Below are 25,863 nucleotides of genomic sequence, written 5' to 3' on the forward strand. Positions count from 1 at the left end.
AATAGGAAAATGATTCTTTAACATTCAATTAGGACTACACCCTATATTCATTCTTTAGTTTGTTTTTTAAATACATGTATAAGATTTAGTGGAAACAACATTTGTTGATACAAGAAATTGTATTTTACCTAAATGAATTAATCACTCCTCCATGTGATAAGAGGGTCTTATAATCGGATAAATTTTAATGTAATTAATAGATGATTGTAATCTTAAATATAGAAGATATAACATTAGTATTTGTTGTATATGAATAAGACCTGAACTTTTAACCTATAATTCTTCATTCTAACCATTAAATTGTCTTAAAGTTCCATTTTTTTATTTTTTAAATTTGTCATAGAAAAACTCAAACTCACAACCTCTTTTATTTTATTTCTTAAACTCTTCGTTCTAACCATCATATCACTTTATCACTCTCAACTAAACTAATAGCTCTAAACTGCTATCAAACAAAAATGTTATGTTGAAATAATAGCAGTTAGACAAAAAAGTCCAAGTGCCAATGACACTATGTCTATTTATGACATGTACATAGGGCATAATCTGTCGTGTGAAGACAACAAAAGTGACTTCCCATCCATAACCCTAAACCAACCCCAATCTTCCACTTCCATATATATCTTGTTCTGGACTTCTCTACTGTCCTTGATGTTCAAGATTTCTTGCACAAAATTACTAATATTAACAGTGTCTTAATTTCTTCTATGGAGGATTCTTCAGCTGCTGATTCAACTGGTGAAGAAACCAAGATTTGTCCACGTGGTCACTGGAGACCAGTTGAAGATGAAAAACTGAGGCAACTTGTTGAACAATATGGTGCCCAGAATTGGAATTCAATTGCTGAAAAGCTACAAGGAAGATCAGGTATATAGGAAACTTTTGTTTTGTATTTTTAAGCAAAATATTTCACATATAGTTAGGTTTTGATTATTTTCCTTATTAAAAATCTTAGTGGACTTGTATCTTGATTTAATAATATTACAAACTAACTTGAACTAGAAAATATCTTTCATCATTTGTAGGAGTTCTGAGTTCAGCTTAACTATTTTCATAATTAATTATTTCATAAAAAAGTTCATGTTATATATTTTGTAGATATATTGAACATATATATTTTCTTCATCATCTATCTATAGAATACATAAGAATCTTGTCTCTACATATATGATTAATTAATTATAACCATATGTTCATAATGTAACATTTTTCTTAAAAAAATTGTAGGGAAAAGTTGCAGATTAAGATGGTTCAACCAGCTTGACCCAAGAATTAACAGAAGGCCATTCACAGAAGAGGAAGAAGAGAGGTTACTTGCATCACACAGAATTCATGGAAACAAATGGGCACTAATAGCAAGGCTTTTCCCTGGTAGAACTGATAATGCTGTGAAGAACCATTGGCATGTTATAATGGCAAGAAGACAAAGGGAACAATCTAAGTTATGTGGAAAGAGAAGGTTCCAAGAACTATACAATGATTCCAACATTGAAAAGATACCAAAATCTAAGGACTTGTTGTTTAGCTCAAGAATTGGATTTGAGAATGCAAGAGTCTTTGATTTTAGGAACCTTAATCGTACTCCCTCTAGAAATTCTCTATCCACTTGGAATTTTGCATCATCATCTTTGCATATTGCAACCTCCACAAACACAAGTAATACTAATCTTGTAGCTGATTCATTTACAAAAGGAGGGAAAGATGTTTATTTCAATAGATCTAATGTTTATCTACCAGAATGTTCAAAAAGCTCAGATAGATTTCTTTACAGAATGTATCCAAATACTACTACCACTACATCCTTTGGTACTTTTAGAGGTTCTTCTTCCACTAATGCATTCTCTTTTCCAAATTACAAGAGGGTTGTTCAAAGTCCTTTCGGATTTCTTGGCTCTTCTGATCATGATGGAAGGATAAAGAATGATTTGAGGAGTTTCTGTGATAACTCATCCACATTCACAAACTTGAAGGCTTCTTCAGAAAAGGAACAAGCAGATTATGAACCTAATATTGAGCACAAAGAAGTTCCTTTCATTGATTTTCTTGGTGTCGGTGTCTCTTCATCATAGTAAACAAGGAGTATTTAATTATACTTAATTTTATATAATAATATTTATAGTTTAGCTTTCTAGTTTTACTTCAATACATAAATTCTAGTAATTAAGTAGGAAAATATTATAAGGACTTTGCATATATAATACAGGTGCAAGGTTGCTCCCTCATTTTCTTCAGGTTTGTAATTATAAAGACTTCCAATTTTTGTACTTATTAGTCTTTCCTATTATCTCATATAAAAGAATCAAGTTTTTTTGAGTGTGGATTAGATAAAGGGAAGTAACAAGTGCATGAGACACATTTGCAGGGAATGGCTTGAATCTAGCTCTATAAGACTATAAGTATGTAAGTATATAAAATATTAATAATTTTCAGACATTCATTGAAATTTCATCTTTCTCTGTGATGCCAACTTTGGATTCTAAGCTCTCACATACAACAAAAGCGTGCCAGATATAGATATTTTTTATGGCACATTACCTTACTAATTGGAGGGTTGTATGTATGTGCAGGTTTAATATCCTGTAACTTTTTAATGAATGCAATGCATGCATTAATTCTTCCTTGCTCAAGAATTCGTGAGAATGATGCATAATTAGTCCTTGTTACACGTGTTTGTTGTAGAATCTCATATATAGAAAGATAGTTTAAATATAGGAGATTAAACTGTACAGTAAAGATTGTTTTAGATGCTTTAATTAATTTATTTGAAGTCTTTTTTGAGTTACTATAGGTTAGGTTAATTAATTAATGAATGATTCAAAATCATATACCCCTCCCAACCTATGAAGCACGGATTCGCCAAATACCTTTGCGTGTCGGTGTCCGACACGTATCCAATACGGATACGCTCAAATTTGCGAAGGATACGTGCCCATAGAGTATCCAAAAATAAAAAAAAATAAAAAAAAATATCAAACACGTATCAGATTCGTTTTCAATAAAATATAGGATATATAGATTCGTTTTCAATAAAATATAAGATATATAGATTCATTTTTATGATAAGATGGATTTGTTTTCAATAAACATTCACTTATTTAAAGGTCACATCATACCAACTTACCATCACACCACATTGACCCTCGAATAGTTGGTATTTTCCGATCCATAACGTCGTCGGCCGGTGCTTAGTATTACTGCCTCTACCGCCATAGGTATGTTGTGAAGAGCAAACAAAAAAAGGCTTACCTTTCTTACTTCTTAGTTTCTTTTCGCTTAGTATGTTTATAAAGAGAATATAACGTGTGAGTATTAATAGAGAAGATAAATAAATGGCTTACCTTTATTTCTTAACAGAGAAGAGAAGAAAGAAGGTAGGAGAGAATATTTTGATTTACACTTATAATTTTATCATATTTTATGTATTTTTTATTAATTTATACGCGTATCCCTGAACGTATCATATCCTACATTTTAGAAAAAATGCGTGTCAATGTATCGGATATGTATCGTATCCGATACACGTATCCGTATCTGTGCTTCATAACTCCCAACTATTCTGTTCATAATTAATCAACTTGAAAAATGTTGAATGTTTTCTTCTTATATTTTTAAGATGTTAATTGAATATATTTATTAACGTTATTAAATATTTTATCAAGTATTAAGGAGATTATTGGAATGGTCATAAAATTCTTAATTATTGGATTGATTTAGAGTGTTGGAGATCGCTGATATACAGCTTGAGATTTTTAAATGATTATTTTTATTATGAGATAAAAATAATTCTCATTTTGTGCATATATTTAATTTCCTTTTTCGAATTATAGTTTAATTGTCCTTAATTGTCCTCTAGAATGTTAGAATCATCCTTGTGGTAATTAGTTTCAGCTATAATGGGGATTTTGTATGAGATTTAGAGTACATTTCTACTCTCTTAATGAAATTTTGATATAAAAAATTAAAAATTCGATACTAAGTTATACTTCAGCTTATACATTCTTAGGCAATATTGGACTTAGGATATGTTATAAAATTCTAACGCTGGACTGATTTCTTAAAAGCAACTTTTATTTTATTTATTATGCTGTCCAGGGATGTTTTGTAGGGATACATATAATGAAGTAATTCAAATTCAAGAATGAAGTCCTTCTCACTTTCATACGAACGAATTTGTTGTTTATGTAGTTTGCAATAATTCTGAATGACACGATATCCAAAAAATCAAATTCTAACACAATTCATGGTATTGCAAAATTACATTTGTATCACTTATTTTTACTGCTCTGCTTTAATTTCTCCTCAAAGTTCAGATGACTTCGTCATATTTTTTATTCAGATTGGTTAAACGGTTAAACTAAGTATTTAACATCAACAAAGTCTAACCTAGTTGGTATATAATTGAGTATATTAAGCATGATTTCAATGATTTGATGATCTAAGTCATATAATTGAGTATATTAAGAATCATTTTTTTTATGAAAATAAAACTCAGTAGGATGATTTCTACAATTTGAACATGATTAATCTTTGACTATGGACGGACACTTTAATCTTATAAAAATAAGAAAAACCTCAAAGGATATAGGTGAAGTGAACAAATTAACAAACCACTATGATATAAATTTGAATTGTTTAGAAGGGTTTGGTGGGTGAAAACTTGTATATGTAAATCATGTATCTACTTAACTTGAGACTACCCAATTCATATTCTTGATCATAATGGAACTACATATATTAATTATATTATTTATACAACTATTTGTACAATAAAGTTGTACAGTATCCAGTTTTGGAGAAGAAATGAGGGTGTCACTTCTCTTCTTTTCTTTCTTTCTCTTCTTTACTACAAAGAAATTGCTCATTCTATTGTATAAATTGTTTGTAAAGTATATACCCTTGACATATTTTTATGTAAAATGATCACTGGTATCAAACACTAACGTCATAACTGTCCATTTGGGTACATGCATGCCAATCAAATGCAAAAGGAAGTAGGAAGAGTATGGGGAATGTAAAAAAAAAGTAACAGAAAATAATGTAAATGTTACACCATCATTGTATCATCTATATAAAGCTTGATGTATTTTACCTTGACTGAAAAATTACAGTTTTAGTGTACTTTTTTTAATATTTGCCAAAATGTTGCACTTTCAGAACACTTGACAGCAGTGACATAGCCGATTCACTATTCTTTTTTAATTTCCCACACATAACTTAGCAATAGGGTGAGAGTTCTATTTTTTTTACATTTCTCCCACAAAACTTGGCAACCCCATGAGAGTTTCATTCTCACTCTTAAATCAGCTCTCACATGAGAGTTTTATTTTTTTGTCTCACTCCCCCTAAATCAGCAATGTATGGTTTTTCTTTTCATTTTTAATTTTTTTAAACTCCCTAAATCAGTGCAATAACCTCCGTTTACATTCTCCATTTAACTGCTTTTCGATTTCTGTTTAAATTCCGAGGTATGCGATTTTGTTGACCTGGATTGTTACCGAAATTTTGTTTATGACATGTATTATTTTGTGTGTGTAGCAATTAGTTTAATTGATTTGGTCATTATTACAGTGTTCATTTCTATGCATTTCTCTAACTATTACTTGTTATGCTACTCTCATGTATTATTGGTTCTGTTTGGAAAAAAAATTGCAGGTTGTTAAAAATGTTGCATCTCAGACATTGGAAATGAAGAAGCTGGTGTACTTTTACAGTCGTAGCTCCTGCATTATGCTGAGAAGTGTGTATATAACAACTATTGTGATCATGTAGAAAGTAGAAATAGGCTCAAAATAACTTATAGGAAATTCATAAGCTAATGTGGCTGTTATAAAACTCTCACCTTATTGCTGAGTTATGTGTGAGAAATTAAAAAAGAAAAGTGAATCAGTTATGTCATTGCCGAGTGTCCTAAAAGTGCATTATTTTAGTAAATATTCAAAAGATATGCCAAAACTTTTGTTAGAACACTCAAGTTAGCACTATTCAAGTGAATTTGCCGTCCAATTACACCCATCATAGATGAATAAGCATTGGTTGCTGGGAATTTGTTATTGTTAAGTCAAAGTATCCATTGAATCAAACATACAACTAATCTTTCTATAACCTTTGTTCCAACCGGCTTATAAAACATGGAAATGAGCACTGAATTCCATTTTCAAATTGTATGCTACAAGGCTGAAGATGAAACTACCATTTGACTGTGGCTATGATTAATCCAGCATGCCCATTAAAGATGGGATCAGATCCATTTATTCCAAAAATAAGTTTAAAAACGTCGTCATTAAATTTAGAGAAATTCAATGGTTTGCATTAGTGAGTAGATCTAAATTGCTATATTTCCCTAAAATTAATAACTAACATATGAAATAAATTTTTGAAACATACTCGTACTAATTTTATAGTCCTCATAATAATACAATATTACATATTACTTAGTTAAAATTAAAGCTTTGCTAAGGAGGGTTGCTCTTTGTCACTAACTAAATGAAAAATAGAAACATTTTTTTTAATTTCATGTCGTACTCGTTACTTTTTATTTCTTCACATAATTGCAAAACCCTTAAAACTATTTTATTTTGAAATAATAAGTTAAGTACATATGTAAATCAATAATATAGTTAGTTAACAAAGCCCAATAACAAAGTCTTGGTGTTTTACTAGTCCCCAGGGCCTTGTAAGAAGTAAACTTCGTATTGACTATTAATTTATTATCTATATAAGAAAAAATGTTCCTCATAATAAGTGTCGATTTCTACTTCACTTTTTCCTTCCAAAATAAGACCATATTTTTATCATAGATTCTCACACAATGTATCATGGACACTTTGTTTATTTTATATGACTATTCTTTTTCAATGCACATCATCATATTGTAATATTTGTTACTTGCCACTTATCACCTCATTGGGGAATCCCACCTAAAAACCTCAATTATGTGCAATACACATCATCTCTTATGTGTCATAACCTCATTAATTTATTCTTAAAATACATGTGATTTAAGTCACTTTTCCAACTCACAAACATATTAAACCTTTCATTTTCTAGAGTTTCTCATTTAAAAAAGTTTATGAAAAAGTATTTCTAACATTTTAACTTATTTAATCTCCTAAAAAAGTCTTCTTTCAAATTTTATTTTTCATCAAAATCTACTTATTATTACTATTTTTCTATTCTATCTAGAAATTAATGTAAATTATTTGTAATACACATTTATTAGTTTTCTAGATAATAATATATTTGTAATACGTCTTTAGTTGTAAACTCGTATTTATAAGATTATTCTTTCAATACGTTCATTATTTATTATTAGTATTTGTATTAAATATATTTATTTCTGAATGAGATCATCATTTATTAGTTTATTTTCTCAACGTCAAATGTATTGCTTTTCAATCCATTTATTTATTTTTATTCCCTCAAAAGTATCTTTTACTAAATCTTTTCATATCACATGTAGTATTTGTCTTCTCTTTGCATCCTTAGTAATATGTTTATTTCTTCATTTAAAGTTTAAACCCCTCCTATAACTTTAGATTTTTTTTTCATTGTATTGATCAAAAATATGATTTGGTTTTTACATTTTGATGTTCAAGAAGATTGATTATCCTTTTTGTGTTTTAAACGTTTAACTCTCCAATTATTTTGCATGCTCAATATTTGTTGTGCTATTATTACATGGATTTTAATTCAATATGAAGTTTCACAACATCATTGTCATTTATTTTACTAATGTATTTGAGCATGTTTGAATCATGTGAATGCACGAGTAACATATATATTCATAACTACATGAATGCACAAAGTAACATGTGTGCACTTAACCATACTAATGCATGGATAACATATGTGTTCTTAACTATGCGACAAAAAATTGGTTTAATGCTTATGCACGGGTAACTTACTAATGATCAACTTAAGCATATAATTTGTAGAGAAAAAATTGTATACATGTATATAACGTATGAGTCTTATGTATTATCATCGAATCATTCATTATTCATATCTAATCATTATTAATTCTTCAAAAAAATATTACAATCAAATAATAGATAATATAATAACTGTGTATAAATCTTTACATTCATACAGCACTCTATTTTGTATACCAAATTTAACATGATTTGTCACATCCACCATATAGTTAATAGGCTCTTTTTTACATAATATCATGAATATAAAAAACATTCTTTAGGCTGCAATATTAAATTAGGAAATTATTTTAGATAACAGTTTCTTAGATGAATTAAATATTTTTATAATATTAAAATTACCGCTTTATTTATTATTAGTTTATTTCATTTATGGAATATTATATTCTATATCTATGTTGTGGTTCCGACTATAAATATGAAGTGGTTCTATGGTGTAGTGGTTAGCACTCTGGACTTTGAATCCAGCGACCTGGGTTCGACTCCCGGTAGGACCTTTTTAATACTAATATTCATATTCCTCATTTCTGATATTTAATAATGGGCTAAAACTGCAGTGGGCCTCAAAGAATTTCTGATATCTTTATTATTAACCATATTCGTAAACTGAGTGATTTCTATGTCTAATATAAACAAGCAATCATGTTTTAACTTTATAATATGCATAAAGATCTGAACCTAATATTTTAGTTTTCTATTCTGTTTTATGAACATGGTTAAGCACTTTAGATATGTTATTATCTCCAAGATAATATGCACACATATCATTTCCCATGAAAATGTGTATCTTCTAAAATCATAAACACATGCACATAATACTTTTCTAAACAAATCAGAAATATTTCTTTTTTTTCTACTAGGGTCTCTTACAATTTCAACAAGTGTGCTCACAGGAATCGTAATAATGTAAAAGTAGCTATATCTTTATCTATATAAAGTGAGATAAACTTATGACTTTTTCTATATAAAAAACAAATAACTTACACGTCTTCTTCCAACTACATAGCTTGGTTCTCTCACGCTATCTACTACTTGTTTCCACATAATGATTCACGCCATGAATAATCATGCTTTGGGCTTCTTGTACTTATATAAACAACCACGCATTACTATAGTTAATTTACATGTCGCATGAGTCTTGCCTAAGATCCTAAAACTCAAGCCTTAATGTGAATTCCATGTCACTTTTTTCTTTTCCTTCTCTTGTGATATGTAAACAAAATTTAAGAGTTTGGTAAATTACATTTGGGTCACTTTAGAATGCTATATATCAACCACCACATAATTGTTTGTACCAAACTGTAGCGTACAATAATACAATTTAACAACAATGCTAAGAAACAATATAAATAGCCAGGTTATCAATACACTTTGTTCAATTCCACTTATTACTTACAAGCATACACTAAAAACCCTTCCATTATTACTTGTTATAATTGTTCGGATAGTTAATATTACCTAATATTAGAATAAAGTAGAGTAATTAATGTTATATATTAAATTCAAATCTTTTATTATTACTTCTATCGCACCAATTAAAACACTTCATGGCCACTTGAGCTCATGTCTACTCAATGCTCTCGGGGACAAGAACATAGATACAATTGGCCGAACTCCATTAACCAATTATCTTGTCTTATTTTCTTTTTGTATATTCTATACTATTTATTTGATTGTTTGTGACCGACACATTCTCAAATTTGCACAAACATTAATAAAAGCTTTACGTGTTGTATAGTACTACATTATATGGTCAATAATTTAGTATCAAGTGGGTACTTCCAAACCTTTGATACATCTTTTATTTGATCTGCCATAAAATCCAACAAATAAAAATAGAATAGAATTGACTAGTTCCAAGATTCTCAAAGTTGGGAATCTCTCTAACTATCTTGAAGGGTCCTACTGACAAATACATTCATAACCTTACCAAGCCTCTCACTAGCTCTCATAGTAACCGAATAAATATAAACCAACATTATTAGAACATAACACAAATAATGTATAGTATTATTTGAGAATATTTACAAGTAGCAATCACTTTCATTAACATATCTATGCAGCTTAAATTTGTCAAAAGTAATGCAAAGCTGGTCTTCCAACCGAAAATCAGGTTACGACAGTTAGAGATGGTAAAACCGGCCACCCGGCACGTATAACCTGCGCCCACAAATGCCCGCAAAAATTTAAGCAGGTGCGGACATGTCCGTATTGGCTTAACAGACAAAATTCAATGTCCTACCCATTTTCAAACGGGCTAACGGGCTTGCAGGCGGCCCGTGGTCATTGTTGAATAATTAAAAAAATAATAAATGAAATTAAATTAAATAAAGTAGTTGAAGATAAAAAATTAACAATCTTTTTTGATATTTTATATCAAGTTTAACACATTACATTAGATTACAATTTTTTTAGGAATTAAAAATCACATTACATCATAACTTGTTTAAAACTTTCTTATTAGTTCCTAAAATTATATTTATGGGCCGCCCGCATGCCCAACGAAAATACCCGCAAACTTGGCGGGCAAAATGAACAAATGAACAAAAATTGTGTGTCCTACTCATAAAGAAATGTGGGCTATTCGGGCGCGCCCAAGGGCAATACCTGTTTTGCCATGTATAACAACAGTTGTCCTTTCTATTATGATAACTAGCAAGTTACCCGTGTATTTGCATGGGACGATATTTTTTGCTGCATGATTAAGAACACATATTATATGTGCATTTATGATTAAGAATATGTAGGTTACTCGTGCATTCGCATGGTTAAAACCATATATGTTACTAGTGCATTCATATTGTTAAAAATTATTAATTATATATAAAATCATACGGTCAAACCATACGGTTTAACTGTTTAAATTGGATAAACTTAATATGGGTCATCTACTGGTTTAACATCTTGCTCGACTTTCTCAACATTGTTTTTTACACATACATAACATGATATAGTTAGTAGTATCCTATTAATCAAAAAAATCATCAATAAATTTATAATTTCATTATTATTTGATTCTAAAATAAGATTAATATAAAAATAAATATTATTTAACTCTAAAATAGCTTCAAACAATATGTTATGATTCATATTATTATTTTAATATTGCTATAGTAACATTATATTTTAATATTGTATAGGTAATCATATTCCTTTTATTTTTAAATAAATCACATGTTATGAAGGCTTGAGAGATCGACATATGTCATGAGGGAGTTCTTCAGAGATTGACACATGTCATGAGGGAGTTCTTGAAAGATTGACACATGTCATGAGAGACCTTTAGTTTTAATGAGAGGTTGACACATGTCATGAGGGTTTGAGAGTTGACATAGAGTTTTTTTTATTATATAGGTAATAGATATGATAAAAAATCATTAACACATTGGTTGGTGTTGAGTATCATCATCTACCCAAAAAAGTTGGGACATGAAAAGTAACTCCCAAGTTTAAATTACAAGTATTTGTTGACAAAATGCCATTCTTATTTTTTTTCTTCTTCCTTTCTTTATACCATTACATGATTTTCTTATTTTCAACTTAATTTAGCTTATAGTATCTATCAAAAGTTCAAAGTGAAGTAAGGCGTGGAAATACAAATATGCACATTTTTCCATAAAATCATACATGTTTAAAAGTTCCATGTCTCCCCATAAATTTACAAGTTTAAGATGCTCCAAAATGTCTCAAGCTTCACATATAATTCAGGATTAAAACAAACAAAACTAAAAGATACAAGTTCAAGAACATAGATGATAGAAGATTTCACTTCTCCAAGCCCTCAAGGGCACTTCCTCAAAGTGTCTGGAGAAAGTTCCTCTAGTGTGAACTGAGGAGGTAAGAACATATCCATCTTTGAAGGGTTTAAGCATATGATATGTCCTTGCTCATTTTATAAATTAGTTCACACTATAGAAGAACCTTATCGGCGAACCATGCAGTCAATGAGCCAGATGGAGGAACGTGCTGAACGCGCGGTGGTGCGCATGGACAGCACAGGCACAATGAACAGAAGTCAGATTGAGGCAGCCACTCATGATGAGTGAGTGTCTACCTGAGCATGTGTGAAGTGAAGGGAATGAGTCACAAACAGCTTGAACAGCAGAAGGGGTGAGTGCAGTGCATTGGCTAATGTTCAATGTTCTTAGGCCATCTTCATCACTTTCTCTTCCTCCTTTCACAGTTCTCCACATTCTGTTGTTCACTTTGCTTTGTGCCAAAGAATACATTGCTCTGTCTGTGATGTTTTTGCAGTAGTAAAGTCCAAGGGATCTCAAATGGGGACATTTGTTTGCCAAAGCAATCACACTATCATCTGAGAAATAAAAATAGAAACAAGTGAGTCAAAAGTGAAAACTACACTGATTATTGAGACTAGAATTCAAACCAAATGGAGCTATTAGCAGTCATTCCAACTGCATAAAGTAAAGGGTAGCTGAAAGTTGAAACTGTGTGAAGTAGAGGCAAGTGTTTAGGGCACTGGTTAAGTAATTAAGGGAAGGTAGTTTTTATTGGAAAGTTGTGTATTTATTATTTCGAGAAGTCGTATACTTAGTTTGCCAATGAAAACTTGTTATGTTGGTTTCCTTAACTAGTGGCCCCTAACCAATCCTTAAGCAAAAGCTTGGAGATTGTGGATTTCCAAACTAGAGTACTAAAAACCCAAGTTAGATGAGTTTGAACAAGTTCACTACAATAGAGAATTAGAGATATTTCTATTTCTCTTTCTTAATGACTAAAGGCAACTTATTTGTAATCTATTTGTAATCTATTTCACAGCATGTCTAAGCACATTCATGTCTATTTGTAATCTCACCCATTGAGAATATAGATGCAAAAAACAAAATCATATTTTGCAGTCACAAAAATACGAGTAAGTACTGAAATGTTCAATAAAATACCTGTAATTTGGACACAGCCACATAAGTCAACTGTTCTAAGATCAGGGCACCCATATGCTAAACTCATGACTCCGACATCACCAACATTTTCACACCATCCAAGATTCAAAGACTGTAACTGATTGCAGTAACGACCAATAGCCTGCGTTTCATTAGTTTCATTTCGTTACTTTGTTATATAATTCAAAGCTATCTAACGGTCTTGTATTTTTATAACCAAGAAACAAGTATATCACACATACCTGTAATGCAGTATCCGATGCTGCTCTAACACATCCACAAAGATTTAGAACTTTCAGTTTTTTGCAGAAACTGGCAAGGTAAGCAAGAGCATTGTCACTGAATGCAGAACACCCACTGATGTTTAGTTTCGTAAGTTCACAACAACCATGAGCTACGGCATACAGTGACCGATCAGTAAGCTTGAAACTTTTGCTGAGGTCAAGGATCTGCAGCTCACGACAGCAATTTGCAATAGTCTCAACAGCATTATCCTCTAGTTGAGGCTTGTCTTGACGTAGGATCAGAGTATGCAATTTTGCGAACTTAGGAACAATAGACAGGACCAAGTTGTTCAGGTTCTTATTACACCTGAAGAGAGATAAATTACATGATCCTGTTATTAAAAAAATTTGTGATGAACTAATTTTAGTCACCAACCGAAGGAGTTAAAATACTAAATTGACATCGAAGTTAAAAACCTAAAATTGGTAGACCATAATCTTCAACAAACATTAGAATCTTAATAACATCAAGCTTTCCACATTAAAAAGGTTCGTTTCAGAAATGTAAATCTAGGGAAAACAGACTTCAGGAATTAAAAGGGCATAAGCAAAAGAAACCATACATACAATTGTTGGATTTTGCAATTTTAAAAGGAGGGACAACAAGACAGAAACAAAATAGCTACAAGCAGTGGCGGACATTTCAAGTGCTTTATAGGCCACTACTTCCCCTATTACCCTCCACTCATTTTGTTTCTTCGCTGTTTCATTGCCCACCGCTTCACCCCATTGCTGCGTTTTCTCGTTGCACTAGTTTAAGAATAATGTTATTTTGACAACCAAATTGTCACAACTTAAAGTTGCCATTTGATTTTTAAATATGTTTTTTCAGTTGCGTGTAAAGACAAAAGATAATTAAAAAATAAGAGAGAAACTTTGTTTTCGTAGATTAATAGTTCAGTCACAGTACCCATAAGACACCTTTCTTTCTGGTATAACCCGATAATATAGCAATTCTCCATAGAAAAGCTCATCAATAGTAAACAAATCAAAACAAGGCAAGCTTTAATGGCATGGCTATCAAACTTGGAGATTCTCCAATCCCCAAAACAAAGGAAGCAGTTCAGGTTGATGCCAAACAGCGAAGGACATTAAACAAATATTTAAAATCCAAATGACTATCTACTTTTGTGACACATCCACTCATATAAAAAATTGAGTAAAAACATGATACCATCATCATAAATTGCATGCAGCATAGCAAAATCAAATCACACAAATAAGCAAAAGGAACCAAGAAACTCACACTTCAACAAAATCCCCAATTGGAGTGATATACAAATGGATCAAAGGACACACGTACGTGCACACAAAGCCATAAAAAGAGAAAGGAAATACACCATGGCACACACACACATATATATAGTCATAACAGAGAAAGCAAATATACCATGAGAGTGATAAACGCGCTACCCCGAAGTAAATCGCATCTCTCCAACCACGACAAACTCCAGAAGCTATGATCACAGTTTGATCATCAACAAGAGACAAAATTTGCACCAAGAGCTCAACAGGAATATCCTTCCATTCAGTGATTACCCCAGCTTTCAAGTTCCCTCCTATCCCACTGTTACCACCAGCCACCATCATAAGCTTCTCAAAGCACAAATTCAAGTCCTCAGTCTTCAGATTCTCCTTACCAACCATCTCAGTTTCACATCACCAAAAGCTATCAGCTATCACAAAAGGAAAAAAAAGGTATACGTCATGGTAAATTCCAAAGCTTGGTTTTTTATTTCAAAACAGCTTGTAGTTGTAGCAAAACCACCACAAACCAAGAAAAACCCATGTGTCCAAGGCTCCTCAAAGCAATTTGCATAGAAAGCAACAGAAAGATAATAACAAATATCACAATTATAAAATATTAAAAAAAAAGTCTAATCTTATCTGGAGGATTCTACACATTACATAAATACCCATCAGATATTTCTCAAATAAGTGATTAAGACTTTGCAAAAGTTTCAAACTTGGCACAAGGGTTGCAGCAGAATGATCAAATACAGCAGAGAGAGTTATGATCAAAAATCAAAAACCTTTTTATAATCAAATTTAACATGCATAAAATAAACATCAATAGGATGAAATCATAAGGTAAATGAAATAATCAGAAAACAAAAAACTGGGCATAATCAAAATTAAAACTTTTTTTGCCTCAAATAAAAAACATGATAACATGAATTCATAAATAAAACAAATAGTAACAACATGAATGAGAAAATTACCTACAACTGTAGCTAAGAGTAGAAGAACAAAGCTAATAAGTTTGCAACTTTTTTTGTGCAATAGAGAAGTTTGGTTATACTTCTCTGAATTTGTGAGTGTGGGAAGAGGGTTATTATAGGGATGGCAAAAAAAACCCAATCCGTACGGGTACCCATAAAAATAGCTTACGGGTGATAACGGGTTTTACGATACCTGCCCTGCAGGTACCGCGAATTTAATATTTAATTTTTAATTAAATTTTTATATATATTTATTTTTATTTTAAAATTATATATCATATATTTTATTATTATACATAATAAATTATATATATTTATCTATAATCACAAATTTATCAAATATAGAGATCATATTATTCATATAATAATTATTTTTACATATTAATTATTACAACTTATATAAATATATAATTAAAATTAAAAATTCGTTAGGTACCCACAAATATCTGCTACTCGTATGGGTATCCACAAATATTATAAGTTTGATAACGAGAAAGCACTATCCACTTCCGCCTATACATTTGCCATCCCTAAGTTCTTAATAGGTTGAAGGAAGAAAAGAATGAGAAGGGAGATAAGGAGAGTAAGAGACTTATACGATGCCACTTGGAAGCGTGATCAATTGGAGAAGTGACAAGTTAAGAGAGACACATTTGTTGTCTCATTTCGTGTGTCATTCTGTCTGTGTATTACTACTGATTGTAGTTGGTTGAAAAAATTTATTTAAGTTAAAAATTTAATAATTAAATATTTTTTTGGTCAATTATAAACAATGATACATATAATGATACACTTTTTGGGGACAGAAGATGTCTTCACCATTGAGTGGGTCCCAAGTAAAGCACCTTTCTCAACTTTGATGAGAATGGAGGTCAACATAGAAAGAATACACCTGAAAAAGAAAAAGGGAAAATGCATTGTAAAGATTATAGAAAAAAATTTATTTTTTATTATTCATTAAATGGATGGGTGTTATTTGCAACGTAAGTATAAAAATTTATATATAGTTAATATATCATTTATAATTTATTATAATATTAATTTTTAGAAGGAGTGAGGTTCATTTACTTAACTAGCAGTGTACCCGTGCACATGCACGGGTCGCTTCTTTGTTTATGCATAATGTAAATATAATATACATATATTTTATAATATCAATAAATCATGTATTGAAACATTATATTTCTCATTCATATAGGTGCAATATTAACATTGATTTTTGAGTGTATATGTAGAATATTAACAATTATAAATGCGTTTGTATAAGCATTTATTTGTTGAAAGTGTGATTATAGAAAATATTTGATTCTTAAATAACTCAATAAATAAAATTCAAATTGTATTGGATAATATCTCACCTCTATATTCTCTATATAAAATTATAAATATAAGGAGTTATTTTTGCATCATATTTTTTGTGAATGCGTATATAAGTATCATATAAAGTCATAAGGATTTTTAGCATATCTCTTAAATGCTTATGTTTTATTTTAGATTAATGTTAATTGTGTATAAATATTTGAATATATTTTTAGCATTCAAATATTGTATAATTAAATGTTATTTATTTGATCATGTTTTAGATAATAATCATTGTATGAAAATAACTCATAAATTAAAAACACACTAAGTTAGGATATGACAGATATTTTTTCTGATAAATTTAATAAAAAGAGTCTAATAATTGATTTGTTATATTACTAGTTAAAATATATATATTTTTCATGAATATATATACCATTGTTATCTTTTAATTAAATAATATAATAATAGTAATTAAATACATGTGACCCGTGCATTCGCATGGCTAAAAACACACATACCCGTACATTCGCATTACTAAGAAAACACATGTTACCCATGTATTCGCATAGTTAAAACGCACATATTACTCATATATTCATATTATTAAGAATATACATCTTACTTGTGTATTTGCATGTTTAAGCACATAAGAAAAATAAAACATATTAAAATTAAAATTCAAAGAATTTGAACTGTAATATTAAAATTCAGTGGGAAAAATGTCAAAAAACTTTGATGAGGTGAAAAAGTACAATTATTCTTAGATTAATGGTAAACATTAAATTATATAGATAGATTAATGTAAAGAAATAATTTGAATGTGAAAAATGATTTCAATTTCATCTAATATTCAATGACTATTACTTTTAACATAACAAAGCATAGATGTTGTAAACACTAAATTTTAGTGGGGTAGCGACATGAATCAATCACTAATTAATATTAAATTATTATTAGCATGTAAAATATATAATATATAAAAAGTATGAAGAAAAATATGTGAGGAGGGGTGACATATGACATGAAGGAAAAAATGTAAGGAGAAAGTGACATGTGGTATGAGGGAATGAGAAAATGACATGTGGCATGAGGGAAAGAGAAAGTGACATGTGGCATGAAGGAATTTTTTTTATTATATTGTTAATAGAAGAGTAAGTTTTTAAAACTTACTCATCATTCTGACCATCGATTTTATGGACATCTAATAATTTAAATCTACTTACTAATTTAAATCATTGGATTTCCCTAAATGTCCATAAAATTGATGGCTAAGATGAGAAGTAAGTGAATCTCTTCTCTTTTAGAAGAGTCCAACAATGATTAAGAAGAAATAGTGGATGACAAATTGACAATGTATAAAATTCTTACACTATGAATCCATATTTTTTTTCATGGAAAGGAAGGAAATATATTTGGTATTCCTATATACTAAAGGAGAAAGACTTGTGTGGAGACGTATATATATAAAGATAACTAAAAAACATAAACACATTTCTCTCCAAATATAACATGTTGTATTTGTCTTAATGCAAGTTTTTCTCATTATAGAAATTATAATTCTTGAGATTATGAATTGAAAAAGTGATCAACTCATCAAACTTAGACATGTTTTTGCTTTCTTTTCTTATTTTATAAGTTTTTTTGTACATTAAGTTTGTTTGGGTAACAAAGTTAGTTTGTGAGCAAACTTATTAATCAAAATAAGCAAAAACAATTATTCTAAACAAACATACACTAAGAAAAAGTTTGTACAAAACAGAAATTGTACAAAAAAAACTCAAGAGGTTGGTTTGTTGAGCATGAACGGTAATAATGTGTCAATTGAAACAATTTTTCAAATTCCATTAACCTTCTTTAGGTAACAAACTTAGCTTATGAAAAAGCTTATAAATTAAATTAGCAAAAACAATCCTGAACAATCATACACTAAAGTAAAGTTTGTCCAAAATGGAAAATGCACAAAAAAACAGAAGAGGTTAGTTTGTTGAGCATGGTCAAAACTCAGCTATTAATGTTTTGAACTAAAGTAATATTTATATTAATCAAAAATAAATGGCTTAGGGAATGATGCAATTCTGAAACAAAAACGTGTTCCGATATAGAGGAAATTATTTGAGACATTGGAAAGGGATCTTTGTTGGGACTCGATTTATTTTGTTATAGTTTTTGCCTTCGATGGTTAACTTCCAATTCTTGATATTTTAATCCCACAAAATCAAGTAACATATAAAATAAGAGCTCCTAAGTTACATCAAATAGTGAGTGAGGTAAATATTGTAATGATGTAAAGTCTTGTTAGATTTATATGATAATTAAAAAGTTAAGATTTTGGAGTCATAAGGTGGTCTGATGGTGAAGAAGGTGGTCGTAAGGAATGAAATGCACAACAAAATACTACCATACTGACAACTAACCTATGATTAATTTCTCACCCAAATGATAAAGAGATATCTTTAATAATACCAAAAATAATTTGTTAGGTAAATATTTTCTCTCACCTCTTTTCTAAACTTGTTATCAATAACCAAAATAAAATATGTTTATATATTTAATTATTTTTTATCATTTAGAAGTTTTATTACATAAAGTGACAAATTATGTAGACACTAAATTTACTCCCACTATGCCATAAGATAATCTTCCTATGTTTTTTAATTTTTATTTGCTTTATATAGATTTTTTTTAAGCTAAACAAGATAGGTCCATTGGAGTTATTAATTAAAGTTTGAAGTGAGATTTATAATTAAGTTAAAAAGAGTCATATAAATTTTGGATAATTATATGATTTTATATCAATTATATGACTATTGTAAAATATTTACACATGGGTGTAGGTTGAGAGTTATCTGTATATGTCATGATCGAATGTATCATTTCCAATATATAACTTCATTTCCAATATATAACTCTCACAAACTAATTGTAACATGAACTCAAATCATCTATATCAAAAGTTTTCTATGTCTTTATATTAACTTAATAGAATTTTGCCTAATAATAAATAACACAATTTATTTAATTTCTCATTAATTGTCATACTAACATATTTAGGTATTTAGCAAAATATCATTCAGTTGATATACAGGCACGAAACTTTTGGTATAAAAAGATTTGGATTAGTGTGAGACCTAATGCATCTATCCGGAGTTGGATTTTACTACTATTATATATATTGTGCTTGATTTTTTGGTATTACTAAGGATATTTTTTTATCTTTTTGGGTAAAAAACTAATCATTTTTGGAGTTCGTGGCTGTCCTCCTAACAAACGTCGCTCACATCAATCGAATCATCAATCTTAAGGATTCAATAGACCTTACACCATTAAACCAACCCATACGAGCTTCAATAATTTGCTTAAAAAATGCACTAAGTGGCTGATATAGGTTTTAATTGGGTCTAGACATTTAGTGAATGAGTCAATGCAACTTTTGGCACCTTGCCTCTAATTTTTAGCGCCTAAATTTTATCCTTGTGCTTTTCAAATCTTAAGTCTTAACTTTAAGCCTATGTATGAGAAACTATTCAGGTTTGAGCATAGCAAAACCATGAATTCCTTTGTGAATTTTGCACTAGTTTTTGTCTAGGTGCATTCCATCAATATGCCAAGGAATTTAAAAAAGCAAGTAGCATTTTGCATTTCAGCATTTCTATATATATTTTTTATGAATGTTAGTACTTAGTAATCATTGACTATTAACTAAAATTAGTATAAATAAATAATTGACATTTTTTGAGTTAATAATTATTTATGTATTTAATTTTAATTAATAGTCAATAATTTATTAACACGTAAATGATGAATAATACATCAATAAAAAATATTTACAAGGTTAGTACAAACTATTTTCTCCTTAAAAAAGTGTCCTTATCAAAACATTAGTTTTAATAATGTATATTGTTATTAACTTTTTTCATATAATTACATAATATATTTTTATTTTTGGAAAATTAACAAAAATGTTAATAACATAATATAAAATTAAAATTGAAACGCTAATAATGGAAAAATAATTAATTCGTGATTCCCATTAACTTTATATGTTAGGTGTCCTATCATTAGTACTCCACCTTTATTTTATTTTCTCCCCATTTTCTTCTTACCTTTAATGGCTATCTTCAATTATGAGTTGCGTGTATTGTTTTTCCAAGAGTTTTTTATAAATATAAATGCTTCTTATTTCATGCCAACCAATATGATATTTAAAAATATATAATCGTGTTCTTAAAGGTCTTCTATTTTTATAAATTTTCGTTAACAATCGTGTTGTGAAAATTACTTAAGAGATATAAAAAGAGAAATTCAACATTGAATCAAAACATTAATTTTAAAGAATTTTTTTCCTTAAACAATACCCTTATACATTTGTTACTGTTCCTCATTTTTATTTATGCAATTTTATATTTATGAAAATGAATTTTATATATGAGAAGCCAGCATGTATATGATCATTTTGGTGGGGATATAGATAACTTGTGCATGCGTACAACCAGTTTTCTAGTGTATTGGTTTTGAGACTATAATCACATCGAAATTTACAATATTACCCATCAGCCTAAAGATTTAGAACCAAAATTTACAATATTGCCCATCAGCCAACTTATTAGTGAAGACAATTTTGTTTCTTCTTCTCTTTTAAACAATTTGTTTATTGTAAACGTACTTATCAACGTTAATTTAATCTATAATCGACACCTATTTGTATCCTTTTTACAATGGTAATATACTAAGAAGACATTGGAGGTATATTCACTTATTGCAGTTGCAAATAAAACGGAACATTTAGAATAATTACATTAGGATAAATATTAATTAATATCGAGCAGTATTTCCTAAGATAACAAGCACCCTTTCAAAAAAGAAGAAGATGACAACACATCTAATAGGTGAGTCAACTTTGTTGATAAAAAAGTTATTTAATAAATATAGCATTAAAAATTAATTGAATATAGTACATATATGGACATAATCTATTTTTATCTATATCACGTGGGTGAACATTAGTAAGATAGTTGACATGAGTGGTGAGTGCTATAGCGAAAATATACAAAAGAAACGTTTACATTATGTAAATATTAAATCTGAATTAAAGTAGTTTTATCATATACCTCCAAATTTGGGGAGCAAAAATATGATAATATTATACATTCTCCTTTTCAAATTATTAAACAACAATTATTTCATTCTATTACTTCTATTTTTGTTCACATGTGCATTGCGAATAATTTTATCCTATTATCGTTATTTAATATTTCATTGATTCATGTAAGTCGTAGAAAACATTAGTGAACACAGAATTATAAATATACAATAAGAAAAAGTGATGGTTCAAGTAGCTTGGCTATAGTGAGCATGTGATCCCCACTGTTGGAATATTAGATAATAGAAATTGAGGAATGTGTACTGAAGAGTTGATGCTGTGTTCTTAGGAATACTTTATCGGGTTTCTTTGGAAGCTTTGGAGTAATCCTTATCTTAACTATCTTAGCTAGTCACTTCCCTTAATTTGTCCTTTGACATTTAAAGTTTGTTTACGAGTTAAGCTTTGGAGAAAAAAATAAATAGAAAACTTTAGAGTCATCTCATAATGTATATTTCATGGCTCTCAAACATTCTATTTCTCTCTTTCCCCCTCCAAATTTTAACTCATAATAAACAAACCAATAATGAACATCATGACTAAATAATAGTGTTCAATTGATTTAACAAGACCATAATGATAATGATGATATCTTTGTATGAAAATGTTAGACTAATTTTCATTTTCTGAAAAAAAAAATGAAAGACTTCATATGTTCATTAATAGGGTAATAGGGCAAGAAAACTAAAACAGGATGCATGAAAGATGAGGAATGTACGGAAGGCCCTACATTGGTCTAATGCTTAACCGATGGATACAGTGTGTTAGTTCTGATATGATAGCACAAATTTAGTATAAACAATACAAAGCATTGGCATAAGATATCAGGACTCAGTTATATGCTAATCGTGCTAGTAAGTAGAAAGTGTCTAGGACCGGAACAGATTGCACCTATGGATGAGGGTTTATTTGCATTACTTGAGAACTCCAGGCCCTTTCATAATGATAACCAAGTAACTTGACAATCTTGCTTCATAAGGAATATGGCACTGCCTAAGCATTTTATGTCTGTCTTAGCCGAAGTAAAACAACTATTTAGGTATTCAGGCAGATTACATTATCTTTCATTCAAGATGATACTATCAAATAATTTCCTATGAGTACTAATGAAGGAAATGATCTAATTATACCTGCTCACTCTTAATCTTTCTTGCCGATGAAGGTTGGTCCGGTTAGTAAGAATGTGACTCATGCTCCAAAAAATGCATGACTTTGACTCTTATTGCCCACCTGTATGCGTTCTTTGAGCCATGAGGTATGCCTTGACCCCAATGAGTGGTTGGGACCCAACTCACCTAAACTTTTATTAACTACAAAAATAACAATCTTTCTCTTTTTTTCCTCTCCCAAAGCATTAACAGCTGTAGTTTATAACTCACTTTCAATCTAACATCCATATCTTTGCCATCTGTTATAGCAACTTTCATCCTTATTTTTTCCTACACATTTTTTAGACATGACAATCTTCACTCTCCATCTCCCACATTAGTAAATTCAACACCAGATAAAGATCCTTGCCACCATAATGCTCTAGTAGGTTTGATGCAAAAGAGTATACATGGTTGTCTATCCCAACCCAACTGCACCCAGTGAGCTCATTCGGACCTCTATGTCCCACAGCCTTCCTCACTCGAACCATGCTCTCCCATCTACCTCTCATCTCATATGCCTGAGCCAACATTAAGTAAGGTAAGGGTGTCTGTGGTTCCTTCTCCATTATTTTCTTTGCAACAGTTTCAATAACTCGCAAGTCCTCATGAATTACACATGCAGAAAGAACTGACCTCCAAATGTTAGAGTTTGTTCTATACGGCATTGTTTCTAAAATGTCAATGGCCTCTTTGAGTTTACCAGCTCGACTCAACAAGTCCATAATATATGCATAATGTTTTTCCCCTGGTTTAACTCCAAAGTCCTTCTCCATTGAGGAAAATATTTGAACTCCTTCATCATAAAAATTCCCATAGTTGCAAGCCAGTAGAACTGCGGCGAGTGTTATTCGATCCAGTGGTGTACCTTCTCTTATTAATTCCTCAAAAAGGTGAATGGCCATTGAAACTTTGCCATTGTAGGTCAGTCCCATCATAATGGTGTTCCATGATACCAAATCTTTTATTTTCATTTCATTGAAGATATTCAAGGCATCATCAATATATCCAAATTTTGCATACATATCAACAAGTGAACTGGCAACAATTGCATCTGACTCGAAACCTAATTTATGAACCAAAGAATGGATTTGGTTTCCCATTTTTAATGGTAAGAAAATGGAAACAGAACTCAGAAGACTGCTAAACATGTATTCAGTTGGCCTGATATTCTTCCTCAAGGTCAGCACAAAAACATGCATAGCATCTTCCCCTAAATCATGTCTAGCATAACTTGAAATTATGGAATTGCATAAAGCTGAATCCCAATGATCCTGTTCTTTAAAAATCAAGACTGAATCCTCCAATCTGTTGCATTTGGAAAAAAAATCAATAGCAGCACTGGATACAATGCTATTATAAACAAATCCCACCTTGAAACAAAAGGCAAATATTTGCTTACCCTTTTCCAAATCTCGCAAGTTAGAACACACACTCATCAATATTGAACACGTAAACTGGTCAGGCAACAACTCTATAGCTCTCATCTGATGGAGCTGCTCTAGAGCTAGTTGATCATATCCTACTCTATGACAAGCCCAAATTAAAGAGTTCCAAGATATAACATCACACTCCTTCATAGTCAAAATCAAACCAAAACAATATTCAACAATACCAAGTTTCCCATACATCGCTATCAACGAATTCCCAAGCACTACATTAGACAAATTGAAACTACTCCGAATCACCCTACAATGGATCTGTTTAGCATGACAAGGACTCAACACAAGTGACGCGAGAATTGAAAAGGTGAACCCACTTGGCCTCACACCAGCATTTTGCATTTCAACAAACAGCTCCAAGGCATGATTATAAAACCCAAAATGAGTATAACCTGAAATCATGGAGTTCCAACTAACCACGTCTCTAACAGGCATTGTATCAAACAAGTGGCACGCCTTTCCAAGATTGCCACTTTTGAGCAACCCTTTTAAGTAAATGTTCCAGGAAGTGGAATTCTTGTGAGTAATATCATCAAACACCTTGAAGGCATCATCGTTAACATGACATAACTCCGAGTAAAGATTGAGACAGCGATTACCCAGATAAGTATAGGTGTTGAAACCCAGTTTGAGGAAATGGGCATGGACGATTTTGAGAAAGGTGAGAGATTTTTGGGAAGAACATTGGTGTATGAGGTGAGAGCAATAAGAAAGTGAAGAGTGAGGACCATGTGTTTGCTTCAACAATGGGTACATGCAAATGCTTTGATAAGCTCATGCCACGCCCCAGCTACGATTCAAAATCAAACAAGGTTCTAAGACCTAAATTCGTTTATGAATTTGAAACTCTTCTCCTATGCTCGATCTTTTATGTTAATCAACAAAAGTACACTGATTACATCAAATTTCAATGGGAAAAGACTTATAAAACCTTTTAGCTATTATATTTTAGAAAAAATAACAACAAATTTAAATTTCATTAGAAAAAATGACCATATCAATTGAATGATTTCATATATCTCTAATAAAAAAATATGAAAGTATTGATGTTAATTTGTAGGAATAGGGATATTCTTTTCATACTACCATTTATTTAAAATGAATAAATTCATATTTTTCTCCTATTTTTCTAGTACTTCTTCAATGATACTAGAGAGGAGCTCACTTATTAAGTATATTAAATATGTCTTTTGTATATATCATATTTTTAGTTTTAATTTATAAAATATGTTATATTGTTATGTGTTTATGTTTGATTATTTTAAATGAAAATTGAATATAAATTAATTTATTTCGTTTGGTTAATATAGAAAGATTATTTTTTTATAGAGTAAAATATGAGTTCAAGGTTATTTATTTATGTTATAATTATATCGATTGTTGCTTTTACATATTTTTTAAAACACTTTTTAATATTTTTCATATATTTTTACTATAAATTTTACTACTTCATGAAATGATTAAAAAATTAATATCAATATTTAAAAATA

General features: G+C 30.2%; 3 protein-coding genes and 1 non-coding gene across 5 annotated transcripts; 2 read left to right on the forward strand and 2 right to left on the reverse strand.

Moving 5' to 3' along the window:
• LOC109326957 (myb-related protein 315-like) lies at positions 611-2,074 on the forward strand. Its single transcript, XM_019559905.1, has 2 exons — positions 611-867; positions 1,228-2,074. The coding sequence occupies exons 1-2, from the start codon at positions 708-710 to the stop codon at positions 2,067-2,069; spliced, it is 1,002 nt and encodes a 333-aa protein (XP_019415450.1). The 5' UTR covers positions 611-707; the 3' UTR covers positions 2,070-2,074.
• On the forward strand, positions 8,357-8,428 carry TRNAQ-UUG. The gene has a single exon. It is a non-coding gene; the product is annotated as a tRNA-Gln (tRNA).
• LOC109327037 (F-box protein SKP2A-like) lies at positions 11,522-15,457 on the reverse strand. 2 transcript variants are annotated; one of them, XM_019560015.1, is made up of 5 exons: positions 15,343-15,457; positions 14,507-14,792; positions 13,075-13,423; positions 12,833-12,974; positions 11,522-12,246 (listed from the first exon to the last, which is right to left on the reverse strand). In XM_019560015.1, exons 2-5 carry the CDS (start codon positions 14,761-14,763, stop codon positions 11,873-11,875), a joined length of 1,122 nt encoding a protein of 373 aa, XP_019415560.1. In that variant the 5' UTR covers positions 14,764-14,792; positions 15,343-15,457; the 3' UTR covers positions 11,522-11,872. The 2 variants fall into 2 exon arrangements, with proteins under 2 accessions (XP_019415560.1, XP_019415558.1); XM_019560013.1 differs by having other exon boundaries at positions 15,339-15,457.
• Positions 22,512-25,257, reverse strand: LOC109326054 (pentatricopeptide repeat-containing protein At1g43980, mitochondrial). Its single transcript, XM_019558699.1, has one exon. The coding sequence runs from the start codon at positions 25,127-25,129 to the stop codon at positions 23,234-23,236; it is 1,896 nt and encodes a 631-aa protein (XP_019414244.1). The 5' UTR covers positions 25,130-25,257; the 3' UTR covers positions 22,512-23,233.

Source organism: Lupinus angustifolius, chromosome LG14 (assembly GCF_001865875.1).
Source record: "Lupinus angustifolius cultivar Tanjil chromosome LG14, LupAngTanjil_v1.0, whole genome shotgun sequence".
Taxonomy (NCBI): Eukaryota; Viridiplantae; Streptophyta; class Magnoliopsida; order Fabales; family Fabaceae; genus Lupinus; species Lupinus angustifolius.